Source organism: Terrapene carolina, unplaced genomic scaffold, assembly GCF_002925995.2.
Source record: "Terrapene carolina triunguis isolate 2854851 unplaced genomic scaffold, T_m_triunguis-2.0 Scaffold68, whole genome shotgun sequence".
NCBI lineage: Eukaryota > Metazoa > Chordata > Testudines > Emydidae > Terrapene > Terrapene triunguis.
In genome coordinates, this window is record NW_020664419.1 from 55,784,792 (window position 1) to 55,807,978 (window position 23,187).

The following is a 23,187-nucleotide window of genomic DNA, read 5'->3' on the forward strand; positions in this document are numbered from 1 at the left end:
AGTGATAGTAATGACAGACGATATCTGGTGTGTATATCAAAGACCAGGAATTTTTGAGGCATCCTAAAAATACATGTTGGTATCCTCGACTCAGCTGTCAAAACATTCTGCTCTGACAATTTTCATAAGCAATACAAAAACCTGTAGTATGCTGAAGTCTGAAAATATGGGGACAGTGCAAAATAAAATGAATTTATTATTAAAATAAATAACACAGGCTGCTGTACCGATTGTATATTTCATTGCCTTATGTAATTCATTTAAAATCTCCAGTGTTTAATTTTAAAGGAAGTTGCTACAGAATTTTCGTTCTGCTGCACAGGAGTGCCACCAAATACAGTGATGTTACACAGAAGTTATGTCCAACTTATTGCAGAGTACTAGAGATTTGATAAATAGTGAGGTCAGTAATGCCACGATGGCAGTAAAACATCAGTGATATTTCCAGAACTTGCATCAGAAATTGGTTTGGAAGTGAGTAGGATTATGAAAATATCTAATATCCAGTCTACCACCAGTCCTCTGAACACAAGTGTGAGAGACCAAGGAAAATGGGAAATTAGTATAAGATTTTGCATTATTTCTCAGGGGAAGTGCCAGTTGGCCAGATTAATGAATCACACACAAACTCAATTTCCAGTAAGAAATACTACTTTACTGGAGGCAGTTTTGAAATAAATCAAAGACAGTAATTTCAGCAATGATAAGTTGGTGTTCTATTAAATGCCTATTGATGTGGATACAGCAGCAAAATGAGGACAGACACGTGCATGGAATTAAGTGGCAGACCACAACTTTAACACAGGGGAGGGGCACTTCCCACCCATCACCCATACTTTCATATACCAGCCATTTAATTGGTTCCAGTGTAGGACTTACCATAGAACCCATAAGGCGGGGTAGGTTCTCTTCAGCCCTACCCCGCAGGCTGCAGTTCTTTCTGAGTCCTAGCACCCTCCCCCACCCCCACAAGAGGGACCGAGGGTGCAGCAGGGTGAGGACCTCAGCCCACGAAGGCCAGAAGGTCTCATCCTATCACATGAGCCCAAGGCCCAACACCAAAATCCCAGGTCTTTTACCTGTAGAAACTTTTTTTTATTCTGTTAGCAGCACTGGAAACCAGCCACAGGGAGTGCCAGCAACAAGCTTGGTCACTCTCCACCCAACCACGCCACCTGCTATCGCACCACTTGCTCAACCCATGCCGTAGCTGTACGTCAGCACCTCCGTCACATGGATATACACCATCATCCCTGAAAACTTTTGGTAATGGATGTCCCCATGATGTATCATGGAACCCCTTTTCTCCAGGAATATCTTGGTGACCCCATTATTTACTTCCTTTCTAATCTTGCTCACAAGGCTCGGTCTGCTCCTAGCCCTTTGCTGTCAGTGAGTGCAAAAGTGGTACAAGCTGATCCCACTGCATGCCTCTTCTGGATGCTGACAGCTTCAGCACTGAAGCCCAGCTGAGATCCATCTGCTGTCCTGGCAGCATCTTGTGGCCCCAATGCAATATAGGGTGCCCACAAATCCAAACATTGCGTACGCTCTGGGTAGCTTCTAAAACAAACAAGCACATTGGGTTACGTATGTTTTGCCATTCCCTGCCATCTTTTCCTTGGTGCAGACATAAGTCCTGTAGCCCTTGATTTCTAGTACTTTATTGCCTGCACCTAACGTGGGTCAAAACCCTCTGCAGCTACTGACATCGCTGCCCTGATTCTGAAAAATAAATACCAAATTTACCCCAGTGAAGACCACCGTAGTGCAAGGTGTCTTTCAGTACTGTGCTGAATTGATACCTTGTCAGGAAGCTGCCATCACCACATGAAAACAACAGGCCTGGTTGCAGGCTCTGGATTTTAGTGAGACTCTTATCTTTACAGGGAACAAGTGCTCGTCTGCACATTCCTTCAACACCACATAGGCCCCTCTTCCCTTCTGGTCTGTTTTTGAGTACTATAAGCCCAAGAGTTGCATATCTGTTACATTTAATGCATGCTGGGACCTGTCTGCAGCTCCCATAGACACAAGCTCACTCACTCTCAAAGCGCCAAAGAAGGCAACAATAAATGCCACCTTAAATAAAATGGCCTGCCTCCCACAGCTGCAGTCCCAGGCTGAGCCTTTGGAAACTCCAACAGGGTGGGTAACCTGTCGTCAGTCTAGCACCCATCCCTCCAGGACCACCCTTCTAACAGTTTTCTTGCTATGAAATGCCTGCATAGGTCTGGGAAACCTGCCAACCTACTCCAGAAGGATAGGCCCACTAGCTGGCCAGAGATAGTGAAGGGAGCCTACCCGTGGTGGGTCAAAGGCACCACTTGTTGTGACCCCTGATGTGTGGGTATAGGCCACCCACAATGAAGCCCTAAATTTTGCTAATTCTAAACAGCTGGCCTTATAGGTCCTCAGGGCAACCAAGTTTTCAACTAGTCCTACTGCTGGCATGAGCCAAGATCCCAAAGTTGTTGGGGCATTGGCTGCAAGTCCCTGCTGGCCAGCTGGGTTTGTTCCTGTGTAACCCTTCTGCCAGGCTGAGTTGACAGCAGCAAGGGCCGGATTCAGTACATAGGGGTTCCCTTTCAACAATACAATGCAAAACTGGCTCGAGCCCCCACCCAGTGACCTGGGAAAATTACACACACACCCCTGGGTGCCTCAAAGAGGCAAGACTTCCCCTCTCACAAGCACAGAGTCTCGGTGTAGCAAAAATCTTTAATAACATGAGGTAAACAACTCAGCATTAAATTGGGAAAACACAACTAGGGTTCATAAACACAAAACCATGAACCAGAAGACCCACCCCCAAGCAGATGGGGCCGTGTCCTTCTCCCTTTGGTTCTTGAGTCCAGCAACCCAAAAGTCACCCTTCCCACAGTTTCTGTCCTTGGTCAGTGCAGCCCCCACAGAGTTCAGAAGTTCATCTGCAGAGTTTACCTCCCAACCTGGGTGGAAGGGGGGGAAGGTATGGGGAGGACCTTACATGCTCCACTGCTCGTGTCGATGCCCGATTGCCACGCCTCTCCATGGGGTTCTGCTGCAGTCTTCACCCCGGGCCGATCCTCTCTGCTAGCCACTCCTCCCCACTAGCCGTTCCACTAGCCGCTCCTCTCCGCTAGCCATCCTACTAGCTGCTCACCAATATGTCTTTAGCCCCTCACATACACACTTAACACAGCTCTCAGTGATTTCAGCTCTTAGTAACTTCAGCTCTTTAGTGATTTCAGCTGTTAGTAGGGAAGCCTCAGTGCTGGTGCACCACTAGCCTAAAGTAGGTCTAATGCTTAGACCTAGGTATCAGCAATTTTAGCTTTGCAGCATATATCAAGACTCCTAATGGAGTCAAAATTAGCTCTGTTATTACACCATGGAGAGAGAAGGAATCAAAGTGCTGTTCGGGGTCCTCAGAAGGGGCCTATGCTACCACATACAAACATCTGTCCCCCACCTTTTTCCATTCAGAGGGTTTTGGAACCCATGTCCCTTGCCTAGCAAGTGCTACTTAGTTGAGGGCGAGTCCCTCCATCATCAAATGCCAAGTACAGTTCTACTGTCCTTGATTCGCATAACGAGGCTAACAACACTTTATTACTCCTGCCCCAATAACAAAGAGACTGGGGATCCCACAGCAGCCAAAGTGACCATTTGGGCAAGCAGTCTCATCATGCTAGGCAGGGTTGGTGTGCCCATGTAAGCAAGATCAGCCCCTGAAGTCCTTTTCCACAGCTCACCACCAGATGTCAGGGTAGAGCCCATTCTGACTCTGCTTACATCTGCAATTGGTCGTCCTGAAAGCAAGAGAGCATTGGTAACACCATTATCCACTTCTGGGACATTTACTGCATGATAAAGGATGTTAAACCACCGACAGTGTGAAACAAAGGCCGTCACCAGCCTCATTTATTGTCTTATATGACAAGGATAAATCATGCATGAAAATCGTGCAGCAAAGTCGTTAAATGGGCTACTAATGCAATAAAAATAAAGTATTCAAAAGTTTAACAAATGGGGGGGGGGCGCCAAAGACGCTCTTCACCTAGGGCGCCATTTGGTCTAGGGCTAGCCCTGGACACAGTTCCAGGGCTACACTCTTTTGGGTCCCCCATGTGGTTTCCGGGGGAGTCGTAATGGAATCCCTCCTGTAGCAGGCAGAGCCCCCATGCCAAGGGAGGCAGACGTACAACCTCTGCAGTGGGATAGACCCTCTACCCCTGGGGAAAGGGGCTCCAGAATTTACCCAGAATTACCAGCCTTCCTCTGCAACTTGAGGACTGCTGTTGCTGCTGCTGGAAGCAGATGAGTAACCCTTTCTCTGCTGGAATGGAGCCAAAGAGGTTCCACATAGTCCCTGTGCTGGTCTAAATCCTGAGATCTGGGGAATGCTGGTCAATTAGCATCCCTCTCCCCCAGCTGGCTAAATGGGTGACAGAGGCTCCTGGGGGAGGAGCTACCTATTGTCCTCTAGCAAATGTCCCCCTTTCACCACTGACCCCATCAAGTTCCCCCACCCACTGATGCAGATGAGTAGCATTTTCATGATAAACAAGGGATGACTATTAATTATGCAGTTTTATTATAAAATTAGATGTGTTCTTTCCCTCAGCAGATAACGCTAACATGTGTTAACTTTCTAGTGTTACATCTTGGTGCGCTGGGCAGCTCTGATAGTTGAGGGATGGGAAGTTTTCAAGAAAAGAAGTTAAAATTTTTGAGCAAGACCTCAATCCACTACTATGAAAAATGCAGAGCGATGGGAACAATCATATAACATGATAGCATAGAGAAATTGAAAAACAGCCTTTTCACAAGAAAACTTCCCTCCGTCTCCCCACAAAACCCAGTTGTCTTACATAGTATAAATTACTTTCTTACTGATGGATCTGCACAATTAATTTGTGCGTTTAACAAAAATAATTATTCAATTTGTCTGTAATATGCCCTTCACCAGGATACGTGAGTGCCATATGCTGCCCTCAATCTGCATATTGAACTCTTATCAATGACACCGAGGCTTCCACACTAAAATCGAGGGTAGTATGCAATCTGTTTCTTTACAAATAGAACACTTGTAATTTGGTGCAGCATAACCCTTTCCAGACACTTTTAGGCTGACTTTGTGGTGGGTCAGAAATCCTTATTTTAAAACAGCTGATCTAGTGTAATGCACTTATAACACCTGCTAAATAGGCAGAATTAAACTCATTTTATTTTATAGGAAGACTGATATTGCATTTAAAGATGTCTGTCAAATACAGAATAGGAGCACACCGTATCTGTCATGATGACAGCCTAGCATCTGTGAAATTATGACCTTGCTCTTCCTCTTCAATGAACACTTGATGGCAGATCAATAACCACTTTTGGGACTAATTAAAGTCACTGCAGTGACAGATACTCTGACAGTATGGCCTATCAATTCAACAGTTTGTCAGGAAATTGAGAGGAGCATTGTACATTTCACCAGGATATTTGTTCCAAATAATAGATTGAGGACCCAGTTCAGAACTCATTGTACAAGAAAATCTCTCATTGACTTCTGTAACTAAATTGGACCCTAAGAATTGCCACTGAAATATCTAAGTATTAATGACCAAGATGGATATGTATTACTGATTATTTTTAAAATTCTGTTTTTAATTTTAAAATGTTGCTATTAGGGAGGAAATGCATCATAAATCTTATTGATCTTGTCTTTACATTAACTTTGAATTTTCCAAATATATTGTAGATTTGCACAAAAAGAGTAAAACATCTATATATTTTTGAAATTGCTATTTCTTTAATAATATTTAGAAGTGAAGATGTTTGTTTATCTTATAGGGAGGGCTTTTACTAAATAAAACAATAAGAAAATACATTGTAGGATAATTTAATCATTCCAATAGACAAATTCTGATGGACAGCTTTAAAATTAATAGTTGTACTGAGAATTTGTAATTCATTTGAAGAGACACTGACTGGCAGTTTAGTTGCAAAATGTAGGGTGTTTTTACATTTTCATACCTTTTTTTAAAAAAATAAACAGGTTTTTTTGTTCGGATTTCAATATTCATATGAGCATTGCAAAATAAGCATTGCAACATTGCACTTCTGCATGAGAGCCAGAAAGTGAAACAGACTACCAAAAAAATGAAACTATCTAGTCTGTTTGCTGAATTTAGAGTCCATTCCATAAGCTTTCAGTTAAGCAGAAGACTTGGGCAAAGCAGGTTTTTACCAAGCTCTTCTATTCTTTGACATCATTTTAGATCCTCTAGTGCAAAGAGAGAGAGAGAACATCCCACAAAACATGGTAGAAAATTAAGAAAAAGAGCAAACTGTGCAACTTCACATGCAAACTTCATGTTGTCTTACTTACTTGTGGGAACAACACCAAAAATGTTTGGGCCCAATCACCCCTCTAATCTTTTTCATTTTGTGCAAATATCTGCCTGCTGCCTCTGCAATTAAAGTGTTGCTGCTATTACTGATAAACACCCACTGGCAGAACCTGGGGAGGACTGTGCTTGTGAGCTCTCCAGAGATTTGCCTGAGAATGATGTAATAATAATGCATGAGATAGGAAGTGCCATCAACAAAACACACTATGCACAAGCCAAATGCACAAAGTAAGGGCTGGTCTATATGCACTTTGTGCACTGATTTAACGACATCTGTTCGAAACTGATATAGTTAAAGTGGTATAACCTTCCAGTGAGGATGCAGACACATGAGATATATGTTAATGTCAGTACTGATATAACTGCATCTGCACTAGGGCTGCACCAATTTAACTGTATTAATTTCTAAACCAATACGGTTCTCTCGGTGCAAACACTGTATGTAAACCAGCCCTTGGTATACTGCAAAAACAGACAAACGCAAGTCTCTTTCAATTCTAGTAATCGAATGTTTTACTTATAACAATAGCAGATACAACGTTTTCAGATAGAAATGTGAATTTCAAATGGACTCTCTATTCCTCAGGAGACAGAGTCAAGGCCAGGCTGCAGGAGAAGGTGGAGTTGACAAAGATTTGCTTTTGAAGTAGTGTCCATTGGGATGCTGTGGATTCTGTAATCCTTATGTGTAAGAAGAGGTTGAGATGAAGAAGGAGCTCTCTCCAGGGAGATGAGGCTTGAGGGAATGGCACTCTAGCCTGGGCTTATTGGAGTCCTCCGAGAGAGCTAGTTCCTAGCAGTAGTGGCTCCTGTACTCCCTTAGTGCAGCTAGCTGGAATGTCACAGCTTCTGTTTCATGTGTAAACAGTTGGTGGGGAGTGTGAGAGAGAGTTATCTCTCATCCACTAGACTACAGGGGCGCTCTGGAAAATTGCTTCACATCCGAGTGCCTAGTTTGTTTGTAAAACAGCACTACTCAGGCTTAGCCACTTTTGTCAAGCGACTTGAGGTCTGCAGCTGAAAAAGTGCTAAGTGTCATTATGCCCTTTTTACTGGCAAAAATAACGGAGACAAAAAAACTAAATGACTTTCCTGTTTGGCCCGGATGGTGCTCTAAGCTAAAAGAACATGGTTTTCATTCTGGGGCTGGCAAGCTTTTGCTGAAAAAAAATCTTGTAGGCCTTCTATATAAAAAGTATCTTCTAAAGGCCAAAACCCATATTTTTAATTTCCTTTTCATGTCATCTTTAATGGAATCACGTCACTTGCTGTTCTTTTGTGTTTATTTTACAAAACAAAATTCTTGAAAAATTATGATCTGTTGTATTTGATCAGTTCTTTTATTTCATATATATAATATGAATCCCTATGCATAGATTATTTCTTGCTGTTAGTAAGAATGCCAAATGTAATGGGTAAAACATAACATTGTTATATTTAAGCAATGTACGATTGGGACTCAATAGGCCCGCATGGTGTTCCCAGCTCAGCCCCTGCCCTGCTGTATCTCTGCTTCCTCTTCCAAACCTTTGTCTGTCTTGTCTGTTTAGATTGTAGGGTCTTTGGGGCAGGGAGTATCTCTTACTATGCATATGTATAGTGCGTAGTGCAGTGCCATGCTGTTCTGAGTGCATCCTGCTGTAATATAATAATATCCATTCCCTATATTAGGTATTTTGGCATAGAAACTAATCCTATGTTTGCAAATGTATTCAAAAAGCAACTCATTTTGAAATGCTGTACAATTTTTTCTGTGTTCATTAAGGAAGGAAGTGAACAGTCTGCTGTTTTATTTTCAATATAGATCACATTTTAGTTCTATCAACAGCTTAAGTGCTAAATAATTTAGTACTTACATACATTATGCACAATTAGAATTCTCCAAAAGCTTTTTGGGTTTTTTGCACAAAACTTTAAAAATACATCTGTTCTACATTCACCTGAAATAGCAGACAGCCGGCTGCTGAGAATCTGGGCTAAGCCATGTTTCAACTGTCAGATGAGACTAATTCACCATTGAGCCTATCCAGCTGGGAGTCATCCTCAGTGTCTGCCAGCCTATGGAAGCTTCTTAGGCCTTGCTGACTATACAGCTACAGAAGCTGCTTCTATTCCAAGGGGGTATTTCAGGGTAACTCCCCAAGGTAGTCTGTTTCTTCAGCGCATCCCACCTACTGAAGCAGGAACGGCCAATTTACTTCCTGCTGGCGGACTCATCTGAGGAGAAGATCATCTGCATGGCCTGGCCCAAAGGTGATATCTGCCGGAAGAAGAGAGGAAGTTATCAGCTTGAGGATTCTGTGTTTTGTTCTTTCCCCAAAACCAATATAGAAACCAAAAAACAGACAGGTGCATGCCCACTCTACTTTGGGGTGGTGGGTTTACTCCATTGCCAAAAGGTTTGTTGTGAGGTGTATGTTACTTGCTTTTTTCCCCAGGATAGAGGTGAGGGGGAAAGACAAACCTGCTTAAACTAGGACTAATTTTCCATCACTTTTCTCCTTATCCAGAGTGGTTAGAACAGTGCTTTGGAGATGCAAAGTGCAGTATAAATAGCAAACAGAACAATAGCAATTGTTTGTTCGGTCTTCACCGAGAAGTCTGAAGGAATGCCTAACCTAGTGAATGCTAATGGGAAGGGGGTAGGTTTAGCAGATAAAATAAAAAAAGAACAAGTTAAAAATCACTTAGAAAAGTTAGATGCCTGCAAGTCACCAGGGCCTGATGAAATGCATCCTAGAATACTCAAGGAGCTAATAGAGGAGGTATCTGAGCCTCTAGCTATTATCTTTGGAAAATCATGGGAGACGGGAGAGATTCCGGGAGACTGGAAAAGGGCAAATATAGTGCCCATCTATAAAAAGGGAAATAAAAACAACCCAGGAAACTACAGACCAGTTAGTTTAACTTCTGTGCCAGGGAAGATAATGGAGCAAGTAATTAAGGAAATCCTCTGCAAACACTTGGAAGGTGGTAAGGTGATAGGGAACAGCCAGCATGGATTTGTAAAGAACAAATCATGTCAAACCAATCTGATAGCTTTCTTCGATAGGATAACGAGTCTTGTGGATAAGGGAGAAGCGAAACAGCAGAACTACAATTCATTTGCAAATTCAACACCATTAATCTGGGCTTGAATAGGGACTGGGAGTGGCTGGCTCATTACAAAAGCAGCTTTTCCTCTCCTGGAATTGACACCTCCTCATCTGTTATTGGGAGTGGACTACATCCACCCTGATTGAATTGGCCCTGTCAACACTGGTTCTCCACTTGCGAAGTAACTCCCTGCTCTCCATGTGTCAGTATATAATGCCTGCATCTGTAACTTTCACTCTATGCATCCGAAGAAGTGAGGTTTTTACTCACGAAAGCTTATGCCCAAATAAATCTGTTAGCCTTTAAGGTGCCACCAGACTCCTTGTTGTTTTTGTAGACTTTAGTAAGGCATTTGATACGGTCTCGCATGATATTCTTATTGACAAACTAGGCAAATACAATTTAGATGGGGCTACTATAAGGTGGGTGCATAACTGGCTGGATAACCGTACTCAGAGAGTTGTTATTAATGGTTCCCAATCCTGCTGGAAAGGCATAACGAGTGGGGTTCCGCAGGGGTCTGTTTTGGGACCGGCTCTGTTCAATATCTTCATTAACGACTTAGATATTGGCATAGAAAGTACGCTTATTAAGTTTGCGGATGATACCAAACTGGGAGGGATTGCAACTGCTTTGGAGGACAGGGTCATAATTCAAAATGATCTGGACAAATTGGAGAAATGGTCTGAGGTAAACAGGATGAAGTTTAACAAAGACAAATGCAAAGTGCTCCACTTAGGAAGAAAAAATCAGTTTCACACATACAGAATGGGAAGAGACTGTCTAGGAAGGAGTACGGCAGAAAGGGATCTAGGGGTTATAGTGGACCACAAGCTAAATATGAGTCAATAGTGTGAAGCTGTTGCAAAAAAAGCAAACATGATTCTGGGATGTATTAACAGGTGTGTTGTGAGCAAGACACGAGAAGTCATTCTTCCGCTCTACTCTGCTCTGGTTAGGCCTCAGCTGGAGTATTGTGTCCAGTTCTGGGCACCGCATTTCAAGAAAGATGTGGAGAAATTGGAAAGGGTCCAGAGAAGAGCAACAAGAATGATTAAAGGTCTTGAGAACATGACCTATGAAGGAAGGCTGAAAGAATTGAGTTTCTTTAGTTTGGAAAAGAGAAGACTGAGAGGGGACATGATAGCAGTTTTCAGGTATCTAAAAGGGTGTCATAAGGAAGAGGGAGAAAACTTGTTCACCTTAGCCTCTGAGGATAGACCAAGAAGCAATGGGCTTAAACTGCAGCAAGGAAGGTCTAGGTTGGACATTAGGAAAAAGTTCCTAACTGTCAGGGTGGTTAAACACTGGAATAAATTGCCTAGGGAGGTTGTGGAATCTCCATCTCTGGAGATATTTAAGAGTAGGTTAGATAAATGTCTATCAGGGATGGTCTAGACAGTATTTGGTCCTGCCATGCGGGCAGGGGACTGGACTCGATGACCTCTCGAGGTCCCTTCCAGTCCTAGAATCTATGAATCTATAATGTCATGTACAGTCAACCTTGAAAGTAAGTCACATGAGCAAGGCATGCATGCCTGCTGCTAACTCTTGAGATTAAATTAAATGGAGCAGGAAGGAAAAATACAATCTAAACGCTGTTGGCAAAGATATTTATTCAAGACTTCATAAGATGGTGTTTTTATTCAGGGGCCCTGTGATTTTTTTTTTTTTATGAGAAGCTTTTTTATATCCATTGCCTCTTAACTCTTCTTTGACTGTCTCTTCCACAGGTCATGAAAACATACCATATGTATCATGCAGAGAGCATCAGTGCAGAAAGCAAGCTGAAGGAAGCAGAGAAGCAAGAAGAAAGACAGATTGGGAGGTCAGGAGACCCTGTCTTTCATATTCGACTAGAGGAGAGGCACCAGAGGAGGAGTTCTGTGAAGAAGATTGAGAAAATGAAGGAAAAAGTAAATAGGGTTTCATTAAAAGCTTGTTATCCTGCTTAATTTGAAGTAAATTCAGTTCTGAGATTCCTTTGAAGCTGTATCTTAGATGTATATGTTTCTATAGAATGGTTTGAGAGAGATTGTCCATTAAGGAAATATGTGGCATATGATGAGATTAATATAATCTGTGATAAACTAGAAGTAGCTAGTTAGATATATTAATGTTATAAACTAGTAGTAGCTTACAGAGAACTTGCAATTCAGAGATAGTGAGTGTTTTTACTCCCAGTAATTTCCTCATTACATGGCTTGTTCATAAATTACATTTTCTATTGATGGGGTTTTAAAATTGTGTTTCTGTTAAATGCATAGCAAAAATTGAAGTTTCTTTCTAGTTGATAGTAACAATTAATGCACGCTTATCTATTTTGCTGCATGATAAAGTTGAGGTATTCAAACTTTCTCACTATATTAATACACAATTTCTTTTTCAGCGTCAAGCAAAATACTCTGAAAACAAGCTGAAATCTATTAAAGCCCGAAATGAGTACCTACTAACCCTTGAAGCAACCAACGCTTCTGTTTTCAAGTATTATATTCATGACCTTTCAGATTTAATTGATGTAAGTACTTGATGTTTATACCTATATTCTGTTAGGGAATAATATGTAGGTTTTTTTTCTGCTTTTCATCTTCCAAGAGGAAGTATACAATGTTTAGTTACATTTGTCACTGATCATATAGTATATTGATCACTATAATATTTCATAATGTAACCAATAGGTTTTCCTTTTAGTTTTATATTTTACAAAAACAAATGCCGGTAGGAAGCTGAGTTCATGTCTTTAAAATTTAGTGGGCAAAATTTTTTCCCTAGGTGACTGGAGAAAACATGGCAACGATAGCACTAAACACAGAAATGGTTGGACATTTCCACCTTCTGGGGGAAATGTTTCTGGAACAAGAATGAAGAATTTTAATGCTGCAAGTTAAAAACTTTAAACTGTGGTTTTACTCTGTAAAGTGACCATATAAAAATGGTACCTTACTCAAAAAACCCTGTTCTTTATGTGTACTCAGAATCACTTATGTTAATTTTAATGGCAAAAAATATATTTTTACTGATTTTTAGTCCTGTTAGCACTGCATAGCCAACAGAGTTACAATTGAGTATACTGGATCAACTCCACCTTGTGCATCATCAACACAAATGTTTGATGAGTTTCAATGAGCTACATCTATGCAAAGTCATTGAAGGCAGTGGGGTTACATGGGTGTAACTTATATCAGAATTTGGCCTGCAGAATCTGTATGCAAGTGATGGAAGGAACCCAGCTTCATTCTGAGCCCAGGATGAGGTTGTAGGCCTGGCATTTAAAAAAAAAAGTAAACTTATTGTATTAGATACAGAAAACTTTGAGACAGGAAACATCGGATCACCATATATATATATATATGATCACTTTTCAGAGTAGAACTACACTTTAAATGGCATATATATTCACAAATGTCATGCACGGATGTCAAGATGTTCTATACTATCAGACAAGCTCGCTAGACTGTTTTATAGCATGGGTTTATTGCAGACCTTGAAAAATGTACATGACACTGACTAGCCAAGGTGAAAAATACCCACTGCAATTTAATGGACTAGAATAGCTGTGTAGTATTGTGTTTAATTATAACATTGTGAATCAACTTCCTTTTAATATATATGTTAAAATGTAACTTACATAATCTCTCTTGCTTTTGTTAATATTTATTTTCCTTCTGCCTTCACAATACCTTTTTTCTTTTCTTTTTTCTAAGACATGGCATATCTTTTCTTGCTGTGTTTTCAATATCAGTTATTTCCTCTTTTTCAGTATCCTCTTCTCTTCCTCTCTCTTTTACTCTGTTGCATGCTCTCTCTCTTCCCCTTTGTTTTGTCTGCCATTTCTCCCAAAATCTCTCTCCCTCAGCACCCATATTTGTCTTTTCTGTCATTTTCCCACCCACATCCACTCACCCCAATTCCTCCATAGCATTGAAAAATTTACCTGACTCCTAATAGTCAGAAGATTAAGCCAGAGGACTAATCTAAGATTAGAGGCTCCTCTATACAGGGGCAACACTTTAAGTGAGAAATGAAGCTCTCCCAGACTCTTAGATTGCTGTCCCTGGACCCTGTTTGGGGGCTCCATTTTTGTAGCCTCTAGCTTAGGGGTAGGCAACCTATGGCACGCATGCCGCTTTCGGCATGCGAGCTGATTTTCACTGGCACTCACACTGCCTGGGTCCTGGCCACCGGTCCAGGGGGTTCTGCATTTAATTTTAAATGAAGCTTCTTAAATATTTTAAAATCCGTATTTACTTTACATACAACAATAGTTTAGTTACATATTATAGACTAATAGAAAGAGACCATCTAAAACTGTTAAAATGTATTACCGGCATGCAAAACCTTAAATTAGAGTGAATAAATGAAGCACACCACTTCTGAAAGGTTGCTGACCCCTGCTCTAGCTAGTAGGCGTCTGACAAAGGTACACCCCATTTATCTGCTGGAAGGAAGGAACGAGGATATTTTCTCTGTTTTTCCACCACCACCACTACAGAGCCTCCTCTGCAAGGGTGTTGGTGATGTCTCTGCTAATCATCCCCTTCTCTGGTCTCTGTTTTTGAGTCGTCCTCCCCCAGAGAATAGCTCCAGTGCCTGTTTCCAGTTTTGGAAAGAACTTTCTCAAGCTGCAGATTGGAAAATTGACCTGATTCTGTCAATTTCACTGATGTCCCCAGAGTTTTCAATAGCAGGAGTGAAAACTGACCAGACCAAACAGTTTTCACTGACCTGGAGGAAAGATACTACCAGAAGCAGAAGCACTGAAGCTGTTTGTCTACGGACTTACAAAGACAACATCACATTGGCTAACATTTGAGGTTCATGTTTCAAAAGCTATTGGCACAATCATAAAGACTGGATTTTTTAATGTAAGAAAACTTAAAATCAACAGAATTTAGTGGCACTTGCATGGGAAAGATACCTATTCATAACGGATGAGTAGCTTTTCAAGCCATGGGTTAATATATTCCAGAACAATTTTAAATAGGCAAAATTGTTTTAAATATGACCATTCCTTAAAGAATTTAAATGAAGGATTTGATTTTGGACGCCATCTATACCATTGCTTTATGGGACGCCGCTATAATTATTTGTCACTGGAAATTGGTTCAGAGCCATATTCAGAAGTTGTTTAAACATGAATGTCTGAAAGACACTTCATATAATCAGAATATTGTCTATATAAGAAGTCAGTATAGATTTTTTTAAATGTTTACTATTTCACAAAGGAAACAGTGTTTTGTAAATGGAAAAGTTCTCACAAAGCTTTTAGTTCATAATAATATGAAACATGCTTCCCACTGCCCATATGTTGTGGTGAATTTAAGAAATCTCATGCTGTAAAAATATTAATGCAATGTTACAGTCCTGACTTAAATTTACAAAAGTGAGGAAATTCAGTGTTATAGTTGCTTCTTCGCTCTCTGTCTTCTCTACCTTGTCGTCACCTGCCCTCCCTCCCATGCATGTACACATTATGAAGTCAATTCTCCACTGCATCTAAGTGCTGATCATACAGGAGGGATTGGGGGTGGGATGGAACTGGTTACATTGCCTGAGTTGTGCAAAAGGACCAGAGTAATATGGAATCTAGTCCTATGTTGGGGAGTATGTATTTGTAGCAATGCGATGACTCACCGGTGCGGCGCCTCCTGCTGGTCGTCCTGGGAATGAGCTCTCCAGCTCCGGAGCGCCCTCCACTGGCTGATGTCCCACTTGTCTCAGGCCCCCGTGTCCCTCCTGAACCCCGGTGCCCCTTTACCCCCCCCCTCAAAATTCCCACCCCTGGGGGTAGGGGGGACGCTTGGCCTGGGCTCCCCAGAGCTACTCTTCCAGGGCCGTCCCTCCTGGGCCACACGCTTCCTCTCTGACACTTCTCAGCCTCAGGCCATCTCCCGGAAGTGTGCCTCTGCCTTCCAGCGGGCCAGCTCCACGGCCTCCAGCCACGCCAGTAGGTCTGCATCCCCCTGACCCTCCACTTGCAGGGTCTGGGTCCCGGCCTCTTGCTGGACCCACTCGCTCTCTGTCCCTTGGCTGAAGACCTGCCCAGCGACGGTCTGGGTCCCGACCTCCCGTGGGGTCCCTCCATCCCCGTTGCTGCCTTCGCCACCTCCTCCTGTTTTAGCCCTTTTGGGCCCCCAGGCACCTCCTTCGGCCACCCCTCAGTTCTTTGAGGGGGCAGTGCTTCCTAATGTGGCCCGGTATCTGGCAGCTCCAGCAGGCTTCCCACCTCCTTGCTGCCCTGGGACTCTCATGGTCCATCTGGGGTCCCGCCCTCTCGCTGGGACTAACCCAGACCCTCCGCATCGGGCCTGGGCACGTCCACTGCATGTGGCCTCGTCGCCCACAGGCCCAACACGTCGGCAGCCGCCTGGGTTCCTTCACCCAGCGGACTGTCCTAGGGACTCACCCCTGTCCCTCCCCGGGTGAGGCACCCTGCCCCCAATCCCAGTAGGGACAGTCCCATCTTACATGTCCATTCTGCCCGCAGGCGTAGCAAGTCTGGCGCTCTGCCACAGGCCTCCTGGCCCTGGCACTCAGCTTCTCATACCCTTCTCCCCATTTCCTCTGAAACTCCTGACGGAGGAGTTGTACCAGGGCCCGCTGTTCCTTCACCAGCTGGCCCAACTGTTCAGGCCCGTCTCTCTCCACAGCTAGAGAGAGACTCTCTGAGCTCTTGGCCCACAGCCTTTTATAGGGCCAACTGTGGCCTGATTGGGGCGTGGCCCCAGCTGTGACTGCCTTCTCCATCAGCGTAGCCTTCTGGCTCCCCGGGGTAGCCCTTTCCCAGGGATGTTTTAACCCTTTCTGGGCCGGAGCGGGTGACCACCCCATTACAGTATTCAATACATAATACTGAGTAGCAACCCATGCCACTGGATACATATATCTTGCAGTGATGACTTAGCTATGTGCAGGTGTACAATGAACTATTTTGTATACTGATTGTAGTAAATTATCTAATTATGCAAATAAATTAATACAGAAGAGGTATTCTGTCAGGCTGGCCTATCTTAATGAACGCATGTTATAGGATGTGTTTAAATATTGTGTGTGTACACATGTACACATTTCTGCATTTGAAAAGATCTACGAAGTAAATAATTTCTTTTGGGAGTATTGCAACAGAATGAACAGGGTTAAATTTTTCAAGTAACAGTTCATAGTGTTTATAGCACCCTAAAATGTAATACAGCTTGATTTTGGCAAATTCATACAGATGATCCTAAATTGTAACTCTTTAGCTGAACCCTGAACTCAGTTTGAACTCTTCAATTCATTCATTTCATTAACAAAGCTTAGTGCTTCTTTCTTAAAATGCTGCTGTGCAGTTAATAATCTATTAAGCCTTCATAAGAAAAGCCAGATAAAAATGTACCTTGAGTCTTAAGCATTTATTTTGGGGAGCATTTTATGAAATAAGTTTTGAGGCCAACCTTGGTAAAAGGAGTGGTAGGATAAACATTATTTAATATGTACAACTGTTTCTCATTCCTTTTTATTCAAGCAGAGGAATTTGGATGTCTCTTAAATAGATTATTTCCCTTCTATTGGACCTACTGTAGATCTACTTCATATGCAGGAGAGTGTGTACATTTGACTTGTATTGTGTGGAAAAACTGGAAAAGAAATGTTTTTCAGCTAGACTGAGCAAGCTTCATTTGGTTTGTGGGGATGTTTCTTAAAACTAGAGATCTCTGAGCAGCAGTACAGTACACACCCCTGTTAATCTGAGTGCTTGTACTAACATCTTTCCATATGGTGCATATCATTGTTCAGTTATTTGAAGATTGCTATGCCATTCAGATTACGAGATTTGTCTGTTTGTAATAGGAAGGTATGAGCCCTTTTTCAGACATTTCAAGCACCCACATAATCCAACGGTAAATGCTGAAGAAACAGCAATCAAAACAGAACAGCATCAACAGCAAATCTGCCTGTAGCCCTGGAATATATAAAATATTCACTATTCATTTTTCCTTGGAGGCCTTCTAATTATGTTCTGTAGTAGTGTTTGGGATGAATAGGAGTTTAAAGGATTTCTAACTGTTGTGGCTATTGCTTCTGACCAAACCCTCAGTGAAGTTGATTTGTCCTCTAAAGATGTCATGTCTTGTACTTTCGTAGTCATTCATACATCAAATTTGAAATAAGGCTAAGTTGTATGCAGCTCACCATCTTTATTTCATAAGTTTCTGTGATGGGGTTTGCAGACCCCACACTAAACCAAGGCATGGCATAGAGCAGTCCTGGGCTAGGGAGGCCCCACCTCTCAGCAGCTGCAGGGCATGCTCCAGAGGGATCGTTTATAAGAGCACTGGTAGCCCAGGGGAAAGGGAGGAAGGAGCTACAGGCTGCACCATGATGTGTGGAGTCGTTTGAGAAGTTGCTACAGCATTGTTAAGGCTACTCTGGAAACAGAAACTACTAAAATTAGATACTTTTAAATTAGCAGGTCCAGATAACTTGCATCCAAGAGCTTTAAAAAAGCTGGCTGAGGAGCTTGCTGGACAGTTAATATTTCACTGAATCATGGATTACTGGGGAAGATCCAGAAGACTGGAAGAAAGCTAATGTGCCAATTTTTTAAAAGGGTAAATGGGATGACCCAGGTAATTATAGGCCTGTCAGTTTGACTTCGATCCTAGGCAAGATAATGGAGTGGCTGATATGGGAGTAGATTAATAAAGAAATAAAGGAGGGTAAGTAATGTAATTAATGCAAATTAACATAGGTTTATGGACGATAGATCCCGTCAAACTAACTTGATATCATTTTTTTTTTTTTTTGGACGAGAGTAAAAATTTTGTTGATAAAGGTAACAGTGTTGATGTAATAGTCTTCTGTAAGGCATTTGACTTGGTGCTGAATTATATCTTGATTTAAAAACTAGTATGATGTAAAATTAACGTCACACATTATGTAGATTAAAAACTGGCTAACAGAAAGGTCTCAAAATATAACTATAAACAGAGAATCATCATCAAGTGGGTCTGTTTCCAGTGTGGTTCAGGGATTGGTTCTTGTGTCTACTTTATTTAATATTTTTATCAATGGATTGGGAAGAAAACATAAAATAATCACTGATAGTTTGCAGATGACACAAAAATTCAGAGTGGTAAATAATGAAGAGGACAGGTCACTGATTCAGCGTGATCTAGATCCCTTAATAAACTGGGCACAAGCAAACAATATTGGTTTTTAATATGGTAAATGTATACACCTAGGCCATACTTACAGGCTGGGGGACTCTATCCTGGGAAGCAGTGACTCTGAAAAAGATTTTTGGATTGTAATGCATAGTCAGCTGAACTTGAGCTCCCAGAGTGACATTGTGGCCAAAAGAGCTAATGCAATCCTGGGAAGCATAAACAGGGGAATCTCAAGTAGGTGTAGGAAGATTATTTTACCTCTGGATTTGGCACTGGTGGGCCACCGTTGGAATACTGTGTCCAATTCTGGTGCCCACAATTCAAGAAGGATGTTTATAAATTGGAGAGCATTCACAGGAGAGCCATGACATGAGAACAATTAAAATACTCGAAAACCTGTCTGATAGTGATAGACTCAAGGAGCCTAATCTATTTAGCTTAACAAAGAGAAAGTTAGGGACTGACTTGATTACAGTCTATAACTACCTACGTGGAGAACAAATATTTAATAATATTTGCTCTTCAAACTGGCAGAGAAAGGTATAACAGGATCCAGTGGCTGGAAGTTGAAACTAAACACATTCAGACTGGAAATAAGGTGTACATTTTTAACAGTGAGAGTAATTAACCACTGGAACAATTTACCAAGTGTCATGGTGGATTCTCCATCACTAACAATTTTTAAATCAAGATTGAATATTTTTCTAAAAGCTCTGCTCTAGGGGCTATTTGGGGCAAGTTCTATGGCCTGTGTTACACACGAGGTCAGACTAGATGATCACAATAGTCCCTTCTAGCCTTAGAATCTATGAAAACCAGCTGGAACCCACCGCACTCAGAAATCTAGAAAAACTAAACACCACCTCTGGGCACTTCCATGAGTCTCTACTTCCCCATTGCCAAGCACTAAGTCTGTGTATATAAAAGAAAACTTTTATTAAAAGGGAAAGGGATCACAGCATTAATTTGGGAAAATACTGCAATAGTGATTCAAAAGTGTGCAAACCATAAGTGAACTCCTGCCCCACACTATCTTGGGCAGGAGTCCTTTCCTTCAGTTTCCCACCTTCAGGTGTGAAATTCCAAAAGGCAAATGTCCCTTTAACATGCCTTTCCCTCAGTTGCACCCCACTCACAGCTTATCTGTGGTCAGCAAAGTATCAGAGTCCCGGGGTGCATTCAGGTGGGTTCTGGAGGTGATTGAGTGACACCTCGGCTTCAGCTTGCCGCTGCTGTTTCTACTGCTGCTGTTGCTCACCACTGCTGCTTCTCTTCGCTGTGATGTCGTGTTCTGAGGTTCCACCATATAACCCAGCCTCCTAGTGATTTCACTGAGTAGAGAGGAACTCGCTGCTCCTGCCTGTGGTGTTTCACCACAACACTGGCCCCACACCAGGACTAAGCTCCCTAGACCAGTTTATTAGTGTGATTTCAGTTCTAGAGATCATTGAGAGGAAACAAGGATGCTCAATTGAATCCAATCAGCTCTGTCTTTAAACACTGGAGGGGAAAGGTCAAATGATAGCTAAGACCCTTTAAACAGAGTCTACACTGTGTGCCCACCCCCTCCGACTTTCACTTGGACTTGGCATCACTATCTCCACTGAGCAAGTGAGGTTGAAGTTAAGCAGTGGCGTAGCCAGGTTCTAACAACAGGGGGAGCGAACACATAAAAAAAGGCGCCACCCGCCACGAAGCAGCAAGGAAAAAAAAGAAAAGAAAAACCCAAGTCTTGCCACCGAAGACTGAAGAACCCGCCACCAAATTACCCGCCGCCGAATTGCTGCTGAAGACCCGGAGCGACTGAAGAACCTGCCACCGAAGTGCCGCCGAAGACCCAGATGTGCCGCCCCTGTTGGGAAGCGCCCCCGAGTGAGTGTTAAAATTAAAAAGGCGCCACTTTGGGGGAATGTGCTCAGTGGGAGCGGCCGCTCCCCCTAATCCCCCCCAGCTACGCTACTGAAGCTAAGGTAACACCTTCTCAATTAGGGCATATTAAGTACAGTTCTGCTGCCCTTTATTCATACAAAAAGCGTAACATTATTTTATTTTACCTGTGTCCAAATCTAAAGTGAACTTTAACCCAAAACAGCCAAAACTGATCACTTTGCAAAGCAGGTCTGATTACTGATCATGTAGGCAAAGCAGTTGCAACTATGCAACTGCTTTGCCTGAAGTCTTTTGCACAGTTCCTCAATAGATGCTAGGGGAGAGCTTATTCAGATCATCTGTCCAGCTTCAATGGCTACCCATTAGTTGGCTATGGATCTCTTTAACCACCAGGACTTCTGCTTTCAGTTATTGATGAGTGAATCTCACAGAGGTTCAGAGGTTGAGTTCAGTTTGGATAAATGTCAAAACGTTTTGGTTGCTTATTCAAACTTTCCAGATGTCTTGGCTCTGCAGGCTAGAGTCTGAAAATCTTGAGAGAATGTGCTTTTGTGAGAGATTTGACAATTCCACTCCTAGCAGTGACAGCAGTTTATCTAAAAGTGTCAGAATCTTAACAGTTTTGGTTCTAGAAATGGAGGAAGGTTAAAAAATGGTGACTCGTATCCCTTCCAAAATGGTTCAGCCATCCCTATTTTTCAACTGTGGTTGCAAGTCCACTCTGGTGGTAGATTAAACCTTTCATCCTCTTCTTTCTTAGTAGTCTTTGGGATACTGCCTGATGGAACCTTTCACGGAGTGCAAAAATCTCTGATCCATCCACAACAAATTGTGTTTTGGATTGGGGCAGTAGCCTAGCTAGCGGGGTGCAGGGGAAGCAGCCGCTTCCCCTCAGCACATTTGACATTCCGGCACTAGGCAGAGTGCCGGAGGCTTCGCAGCGTGGAGGGGCTGCAGCAGGGCGCCCGGCTCGGAGCGCGGGAGAAGAAAGTGAGGGATGGGAGGAGGCGCTGTCACTGCCTGGGCACAGGTGCTGCTGCTGCTCCAGCTCTCTGGGCGGTGGGGGTGCAAAGTGCCCCCTGAGCAGCGCTGCCCGCAGGGGGATGTACCGGCTGCTTGGTCTCCGTTCCCCGTGGGGAGCCGGCTCCTAGGTTGCGCTGGACTCAGCCATAAAACGTGGGGGGAGAGGTTTGGTTTCCAGTTACTGGAAGCGGCTTTCTCTTTTGGACTCTTTCTCATGGGGAAAGCATGGGATCAGCATCTGGGGAGTTGGGGGAAATCCAGCCAAAAGCTGGGCTACTTCTCTTTTAAACTCACTCCCAGCACCGCTGTTCATAGTGACCTAAAGGCTTTGCCTCCCCTACCCCCAGCGCCCGTGTTCAAGTTTGTCCATGTTTCCTCTGTACCGGGCTGAGCTTTGCGCTCCGGGGAGCTCACGTTCAGCCCCATCAGCCCAGCAGGAGAGCTCAGCGGCTCTGCCATCTGCGCCTGGTCTGCTCTCTCCCAGGCCCAACGAGCCAGGCGGTGGCATTCAGTCAGGGACGCTTTTCCCTGGCGCTGTGGGGAAGAAGGTCGCTCATCAGAGGCACCTGGGCAGCCAGGTAAGCGCGGACCCAATGAGCCAATGAGTGGGGTGTCTGGGGGGGGGGGGAGTTCAGAGACCGACCATCCGCTCACGTCACGTCCAAGACTCCAGCCCGCCTGGAGCTTCCCGCACGCCTCTCCCCTCCCCTTCCCACGGCGGCCGCCCGGCACGATGTCATGGCTTCCTCCGAGGTCACTCGGCAGTTGGTGAGTCCCACCTGGGGGCGCGTGAAACTTTCTTGCCTCTTCCCCCCCCCCCTCCGACCGCACTCTAAAAACTTCCTCGGCCGGGCCGCTCCCGGCCCCCCTCCCCCCAGACCGAGCCCCTCCGAGGGGGGTCGCAGCATGGCCGCAGCATGGCCAGAGAAGCCAAGGGGGGTGGGACGCGGCGCGGCCAGAGGAGCCAGCAGGGGGGGCATGGAGCGGCCGGAGGAGGAGCCAAGGGGGGGCATGGCCAGAGGAGGAGCCAAGGTGGGGCGCCTTTTTTATGTTTGCTCCCCCTGCACTTAGAACCTGGCTACGCCACTGGATTGGGGCATTTTTTGAAAATATATATGTATATTTTAACCCAAGCCTGTGAGGTGCCAAGCTTCATAGAGTTTGTTTGGTTTTGTTTTTGGGGGGGAGGGGAGGGGTTTAGAGTCTCTGGATTTTCTTGTTAAAGAAAGTAAAGGCAAATTGTCATTCAGTCAAATTTTATTTTTATTCACATTAATTTTGAAGCACAAATCCAAATTCAAACATTAAACTCCATGTACAAATCTACTGTGCGGAAATCTCTGGTTCAAATTCTGGTCTCATTCTCACTTCTCTTGCTGGCAATAAGAGTGCTGTGAAGTGCTAAAGAGGTTATCCTGCTTCACTTGAAAAACTCTTCAGCTTGATTCAGAAGCAGTACTGATAAGTTTCAAAGATAGTCCCAGGCAGCCTTATTTACCCAAACAAATGATGATTGTGGTTTTAATTCTTGTGGTTGATTGATTGCTCAGTGCATTGAGGGGTGAATCCTGGCATTCTTGGGACTATCAGAAGATGAAGGCTGCAACCCCATTTTCTGGCTCTCTGAGGAAGCTACATCAAAA

At 43.4% G+C, this 23,187-nt stretch overlaps 1 protein-coding gene across 2 annotated transcripts in view; it reads left to right on the top strand.

The window, feature by feature from the left end:
• SRGAP1 (SLIT-ROBO Rho GTPase activating protein 1) overlaps positions 1 to 23,187 on the top strand; it is a 245,631-nt gene that overhangs the window by 155,524 nt on the left and 66,920 nt on the right. For both annotated transcript variants that reach the window (XM_024205093.3, XM_024205094.3), the window contains exons 5-6: positions 11,216 to 11,398; positions 11,872 to 12,000. In XM_024205093.3, coding sequence (XP_024060861.1) covers positions 11,216 to 11,398; positions 11,872 to 12,000 — 312 coding nt within the window. The remainder of the gene's footprint in view (positions 1 to 11,215; positions 11,399 to 11,871; positions 12,001 to 23,187) is intronic.